Source organism: Phaseolus vulgaris, chromosome 1 (genome assembly GCF_000499845.2).
Source record: "Phaseolus vulgaris cultivar G19833 chromosome 1, P. vulgaris v2.0, whole genome shotgun sequence".
Classification (NCBI taxonomy): Eukaryota; Viridiplantae; Streptophyta; class Magnoliopsida; order Fabales; family Fabaceae; genus Phaseolus; species Phaseolus vulgaris.
Window position 1 is genome coordinate 20,757,220 of NC_023759.2, and position 7,934 is coordinate 20,765,153.

The following is a 7,934-nucleotide window of genomic DNA, read 5'->3' on the forward strand; positions in this document are numbered from 1 at the left end:
GGTTGTTTTGGTTTTGACAGCTCAACCATTTGAAAAACAGTTTTCAACCTTTTCTAAAAACACCTAAGTATAAAACAATCGGTTGTTTCGACAAAACAATAGGTTGTTTTTCACTTAGTTTGAAAAACACTTTTCTTTTAAAAAGATTAAGAATGCTTATGCTTTGGATTCAATCAAGAGTGGATTACATAAACAATCTACCCCAAATCCTATCTAAGACAGCTCAGCAACAACAAGCACAGCCTAGCCTTCAACATCCTTCAAAGGGGTTTGGATTCTTTAAAGCTTGAACACCACTTGGTTCAACAATGACCATGTTTACCAAATCCAAAACAGGTATAATTTGTAGAAATGAAATCATTAAGTTTCTTACTATTATACCTTTCCGAAGATTGGTTCTTGTCCCGATTGTTCTTTTTCAAGAACTTGCTGAACTTTCTTGTTAGCAAGTTGAGAGTTTCACCATCGCTGCTTTCACTTGAGTCTTGACCATCCCTATGATAAGCATCTCTTAAAGTTATGCTCCTCACATGCTTCTCTTCATGTTCTTGGTCATTCAGTCGGTTCATCTCAAGTTCTTTCTCCCTTTGCTTACTAAACAAGGAGGTTGTGGTCAAATTTGTCAAATCCTTGGATTCAGAAATTATAGTGACTTTTGGTTGCCAAGATCTGTCGAAGCATTTGAGAATCTTGATGTTTAGCTCCTCCCTTTCAAAGATCTTGCCAAGGCTGATGAGTGGTTCACAATGTGGGTGAATCTCTTTTGTACATCAGATATGGTTTCCCCTTTTAGCATCCTGGACATTTCATATTCCTGAATCAGAGAATGCTTCCTTGCTCTCTTCACATCAGTGGTGCCTTCATGGGTAACCTCAAGGATGTCCCACATCTCATTTGTTGAAACACATTGTGAGACTCTGAAAAACTCATCAGAATTTAGAGTAGAAGTGATGATGTTGTTAGCAATACAATCATATTGGTCTCTTTTACTTTCACTCTCAGTCCATTGGGACCAAGGTTTCTTAATTAAAGTATCATCTTTTTCAAATTTAGAAACAAAAGGGCCATTTACAATAACATCCCATTTATCAGGCCCATCAACCTTTCTTTCTTTCTTTTTTTTCTTTATTCTTATTTTTTTTATTTTCATAACAAGAAAAATACATCCTCTCTTTAGGTTTTATTCATCGTGCATCTCTCTATGATTCTCACTCATATTCTCATCTTTTTAATATTAGATTATACCTTGAAATAATTGGGAAGTTAAGAATATTACTACTTGAACAAGTTTAAGTTTTGAGTAAATGTCTTTGTATTTTGAAAATCTTTCAATTTTTGTTGTTGCTAATTTTCTTGCTCAACATTGATTTGGTAAGTTGATAAAAGTGATTTTATCTATTATACTTTAGCCTTTTGATCGAAGTTTGGTTGTTTTTGGTTATGTTGTCTTAGGTATCTATAAATTTGATGTTCTTCAATCCTTCTATAGCTTTTGCTTAAAGTGCAAGCCACATTTAGGCAAGGAAAACTATCATCGATAACTTATTTAAAATGAGTTAGACATAATAATTAAATTGAATATGGAAATTTGTTGTGTAGGCTTTAGACATTAGAAAGTTTATGATCATTTTGAGAATGTTTATGCAATCTCGTATGGTGATTGTTGGATTGCCAGATTGGTGGAATTAGCAGTGTATTTTAAATTGAGTTTTGATTATGGAGAAATTGAGTAAGCTTAGTTTTTATTAAAGTGAGATATGTACTAAATTTAGTTGATTGATCATTTGAGTTAAAGGGATTGAAAAAATGAGATTTGAGAAAAAAATGGTTGTATTTAAGCATTCTACACTTCTTAATATTATTTATTTCATAGAATAGGTTTTGCTGGAAGTTTGAAAGGATTGTGAGTTGTTGTCTAAGGTTTTTTTTTATTACATGTCCACGCAAGTGAGATATATTGCTCAAGCAAAAATGAGAAAGAGAGTTGGACCATTTGATGCATTATAATGCAACATCATAATACTGCTCTGTATCATTTGGACACCACTAGAGTGACAACAAAGATAATTGAAACTTGTCATTAATATCTTTCTTTAAATCTATAATATTTTATAAGAGATAATCCTCCCAAATATAATGGAAAGGTAAATTTAATTAAATTTGATTAATGGCTTACCAGTATCCGAGACCAAGAAATCGACCACTGCTAGCGGTCTCACGGTCTTTCGGTCAAAATGATTGTCACGTCAAAATTACAGGTTAAATAGACTAGTCTTGATTAAGAAGCACAAAACATAATTAAGGGATAATTGGGTATGTGCTAATCTTTGAAATAACGAAAGGCCTAATAGAAAAGTATAAATAAGAGAGGACTATAGTAACAAGTAATGGTTGTTTAAAATCTGAATTGAACCATTAAATATACCTCTTCTGACTTGAGCGTCGGAGTATCTTTGTAGGTACCCCACCCTCACGGACCTACAAGGAGGACAACAGGAATTGAAAAGAAGACGAAGCAAGCTTGATAAGGGATATTCAGTCTCAAATTGTAAGAACATTTTGACGTGCATCGTGGGACCGAAACAAAAACCTATCGAGAAATCGCATGGTAGCCACACGAAGCATGATGGGAAACGACAAGCAAAACGAGTAAGGGTTGTAAGTAAATCAAGTAGCTATGATGTTGGATATGAAGAGAGAGCTTGAAAACATGAAACGAAAGAACTCATAGTAGATAAAGGTCTTCAAAGCTAAGTACGAAACAATGAAGAGGAGGTTGGAGCTCGAGCACACACCGACAACCCAAGAAGGGTTAAGGAACCACGGGTATTCTAAAAATAGGATGCAAACGCGATTGGAAGGAGAAAACAGTTCACATCCCCACCTCACGGTGCACATGGCTTCCGGCAGAGCCGTATGATTGTCCTCACGCCAACACCGTAATCAATTATGGAGGTATCGCTACCTTATACGTGGCAAATCCCGATAATTGATAAATACGACGACAATGGTGACCCAGACGAACATGTTGACGCCTATGTAACCCATATTAGCCTGTATACGGCGGATGGCGCCTTACTTTGTTGCGTTTCTCCTACTTCACTAAAGAGGGTTTCTTTGAATTGGTTCACTCATCTACCACCCCTTATGGTCGACTCTTCGACACCCTAGTATCCAAGTTCTTGGCTCTATTCACCACGAGTAGAACCCAACCATCTAACTTCCATTTCCCTTGTTAACATTCGACAGGAGAAGTCCATAACGCTTTGATCATTTATGGAAAGATTCAGTAAGGTAGCTCTCAATATCCAAGACTTAAGTTCGGAAGTAGCTCTCCACCATCTCGTGACAACCCTTAAGCTAGGACCTTTCTCCGACAGCCTGTGTAAGAAACGGGTCGATAGCATGGATGAACTGAGACAATGGCCGCGAAGTTCATGCAGCTTTAAGAGCTTAGGGAATTCAAAACAAAGGTGACCTAGGACACTGAGAATCAAAGGGTAGAAAGAGAGCTACCACGGGCGATAACACCATCGAGAAGACCCAAGGAGTTTCTGAAGCTAATCAGATTCTCATACTACACTACACTGACCACTGAATGGTCAAGAGTCCTCGAGGAAGCCTTGAACACTTACCATTCAAAAGAACTCCCACACCACCTAACGCAGACCAAAGTTGGCATTGTCGGTACCATCAAATATAAGAGTTAGTGCAAGCTAGTCACTTGAGATGCTTTGAGAATAAAGAGAGGAGGGACGAAAGAAAGTGCGATAGAAGGGAACCAAGAACCAGTAGTAAAGACTATCAGTTGAGATCACGAACGCCAAAATGAATAGCTGACCGGGAAAGGGTAAAAAGTGGGCCTCCAAAAAGAGTTATACCATAGATGGTGGGTTCGCATGAGGAGGAGCCTCCTATTCGTCGCGAAAACACCATATGCGTAATCTCTCCTCCGTCAACTCTGTTGGGAGAAACAGACGAACCATGCCATCGATAACCTTCACGGACGAGGATTTTAGTGGGATAGACCCTGATCTTGACGATCCCATGGTAATCACGATGAAGACTTTGGTTGACCAAAGGAGTTTGGTGGACTTTCTATTTATGAAAACCTTCAAAAAGATGGGACTCTCCCCAGACGTAGTCATACCTTATGATGAGTATATCGTTGACTTTTCAGGGGAAAGGGTGGACACACGAGGATATGTGGACCTCTACACCAAGTTTGGAGATGACGTAAGGCAGAAAACTATTAAGATCAGATGCTTAATCGTTGATGTCGACACTTCTTACAACGTACTACTTGGAAGATCATCTTTAAACAGATTGGGAGCCATTCTAGCTAAAGATGGAGGTATTGCAAGGCTGAGAGTACACCATAAAACTGCAAGGGAATGTTATGCGACAACCTTAAGAATTTTACCGAGGTATGTCTTGCAGAAGAAGGAAGTGAATTCGATAACCAAAAACGAAAAATTTGATCCACGACCAAACGAAAAACTGAGAGTAGAACCAAAGGGTGAAACCACTCCTTTGTGGATTGGAAAATTTGAACAAAACAAGCGAATCTTAAAGGGTAAGATAAACAAAGAATCACAAAGGTATTGACCGACAACAAGGACCTATTCGCTTGGACAATAGTTGATATGTCGGGGATCGATCCACGAATAATGTTGCATAGATAGGCGATATGTCGCGATGGGAAACTAATAACACAAAAGAAGAGAGACTGGGGGAAGAGAGAAGGTTGGCTGCTGATACAATCCAAGCCAACAAGGAGATGACCAAGGACTCAAATTACCATTCACACTATGAGAAGTCATCTCAACTTTCAAGTGAAAACCCCACCAAGGATCTAGCATACCTCACTAGAAGGAGAAATGGGCTAAGACTAGAACATTAAATGTTCTTCCTTGTGGTCTTCTTAAGAATACAATAAGTTGTAAATAAATTAACAAAATAGGCTAGAATAGGTGTCTTTAGCATAAATTAGCTTCCTCCTTGTATTTTTCATATTGAATTTTATAAAAGAAGGAAAACTATGCACAAATTGTGTGAGACTTGGTTACTCTAAGCATTAGGTATTATCTTGAGTGAGTTGAGAACTCTCAAGTGGCGGCCCTCTACACTTATCTTGGAGGAATCATACTCCAAGTGGTGTGTCCCTTCTTAATTCACACCATAAGCTTTCTTCTTCCATCATTTTCCTTCAGTTCCATTACGCCACTTTATTCTTATATTCTATACTTGTTATCTATATTTGTGTACCTGGTCGTTTCAGCCGAGGCCATAACCACGACAATCGCACAAGGGACAAACGAACAAAAGCATGTGTACTTTGTCAGCCGAGTGTTGCAGGATCCGTAAACTCGATACCAAATGATTGAGAAGGTTGATTTGGTGCTGGTATATACAACTCGGAGGTTGTGACACTACTTCCAAAGCCACGAAATCATTATTAAAACTGACTATCGCATAAGCAAGGTCCTTTGAAAACCCAAACTAGCCAAGAGAATGATAGCATGCTCGGTCGAGTTGTCCGAGTTTTGAACCAAATATGAGCCTAAAGGACCTACCAAATCCTAATGCCTAACCGATTTCATATCCAAGCTTCAAGGCGAGTAGGTTGTCAACAAATGGTGGGTTTTATAAGTCTCATCTAATAAAATCGGAGGAGGCACAAGGATAGTCCTTGAAGGACCAGGAGACATCATAATAGAGCAATCCCTGAACTATAGTTTCAAAGCATCGAACAATCAGGCCGAGTATGAAGCCCTCTTAGTCGGTCTTCTCTTGGCGAAAGACATGGAAGCGTGAAAGTTGAAGTCCCGAAGTGACTCCCAGCTAACAGTCAACTAAGTCAACAAGGAGTACCAAATAAAGGATTCGCTTTTATTAAGTATTTCCACCGTGTGTCCGCTTTAATGGCCGATTTTGATGAAATAAATACGGAGAAAACTCGAACGAACATCCTTTCTAAGCTAGCCGGTGGAAAAGGCAAAGGAAGACTCAACACAGTCATTCAACAGAACTTGGTCGAACCAACGGTAAAGGTTGAAGAATGCTTGAACACTGAGTCAGTATCACTCAACTGGCTGACCACCACAAAAAAAGTAGTGGAAGACCGGGAAAGAAAGTCGACCCGTCATTACAACGGAAACTATCATAGTTCACCCTAATCGGTCAACATCTGTATGAAAGAGGTTTCTCCACCCCTCTTTTGAAGTGTCTGAAAAAAACTGAAGTCGAGTACATAATGAACGAACTGCACAACAGTGTGTGTGGAACACACTCGGAAGGAAGAAGCATGGCTAGCCGAGTCCGCTACTATATGCTGGAACTACGGGTTGACTATTTTAATTTTAGCAAAAAATGCAATAACTGTCAAGAAAATGGACCACTCATTCATCTCCTGGCATAGCAACTCCAAAGCATCAATTCACCTTGGCCTTTCGCAGTATGAGGGATGGATGTTGTCGACCCTTTTCCTCCCGCTACGAGACAAATGAAGTTCTTACTAGTAGCTGTGGACTATTTCACCAAGTGAATCCTTTGGAAGAATATTATTTGTCGATTTGGCATACCAAACACAATCATCACAGATAATGGACAAAAATTCACCGACAAAAAGTTAGGAAATTTCCTGACGAAGCTAACCATCAAGCATAAGGTAACGTCGGTCAAACATCCTCAATCGAACAGGCAAGCCGAAGCCGCCAAAAAAATCATTCTAAATGAGCTAAAGAAGAGATTGGGGACGACCAAGGGAAGATGGACTGAAGAGTTGGTGGTGGTTTTATGGGCATACAGGTGCACTCCTCACTCTTCAACTGACGAAACTCCATATAACTTAATGTACAAAACAAATGCAATGTTGCCGGTAAAAGTAGGCGAACCTACAATTCGTAAGCAATTGGTCGACTTCCTTCTAAATGAAGAATGCACACGAACGATACTCGACCTATTATAAGAGCTAAGAGACAAGGCGAATATAAGGGAGGAAGCGTGTAAAAGGAGAGCTTCCCGACGATACAACGCCAAAACCAAACCAATATCCTTCGTAGGAGGGAACTTAGTGTGGAGGATGAAGGGAGACGCCCAGAAGAACAAAATCAAAGGAAAGTTCGCATCCAAATGGGAAGGACCCTTCCGGGTAGTCGAGAGTCTAAACAATGGAGCATACCGGCTAGAGAAGATCGATGGACAACGCATCCCAAGAACATGGAACTCTAGCCATTTAAAATTTTATTTCAATTAAGATTTTACATGTCTACTCTTTCATACTATCGAATCTCTTGCCTACTAGAGAGGTTTTAACAAGGCACATCAATGAATGCATCTTTTCAGCACAAAAGTCTCCAAATCAAAAAACTTATCGGCCAAGGAAAAATTCGAAAAATGGATCCCTACCGATAAGGTTACTAAACAAGCAAGAATCCAAAAAATGGATCCCTTGTGAAAGAATGAATATCTACCGAATTGTCGAAATAAAAGGTCAAAGTAAAATAAACCACAAAAAACTAGCGACTCCGGAAAAAAACGTAAAAATACTGTAAATACGTTATAGGAAAACACGTATAGGAAATAAAACCAAGAACAATAAAGATAAACACCAAGTAAAATTATCATTAAAATGATGGTTACAAAGTCGACAATACAACAACAAAAATAAATAAAACAAAAAGCTGCCAAACAAAGTAGCAACCTCTTAAATGTTGATCAAGAGTGATCAAGAGCTTTGAAGAATCCAAATCTAAGGTGTTTGATGAAAGACTGGTGTTGTTGCTGTGTTTGGGTGGGATCTGGGTAGAATAAAGTGTGATCCACTCCCTTGTTGAATCTAAAACTAATGTGAATTAAAACCTTTTTGAAATTAAGTGTTTTTCCTACTAAGTGAAAAACAACATGTTGTTTTGTCGAATCAACCGGTTGTT

The 7,934-nt window shown here is 38.8% G+C and overlaps 1 protein-coding gene across 1 annotated transcript; it reads right to left on the reverse strand.

The window, feature by feature from the left end:
• Positions 1-697: 697 nt before the first annotated feature.
• LOC137815660 (uncharacterized) lies at positions 698-1,150 on the reverse strand. Its single transcript, XM_068618772.1, has one exon. It carries the CDS (start codon positions 1,148-1,150, stop codon positions 698-700), a length of 453 nt encoding a protein of 150 aa, XP_068474873.1.
• Between the last annotated feature and the right edge of the window lie 6,784 nt (positions 1,151-7,934).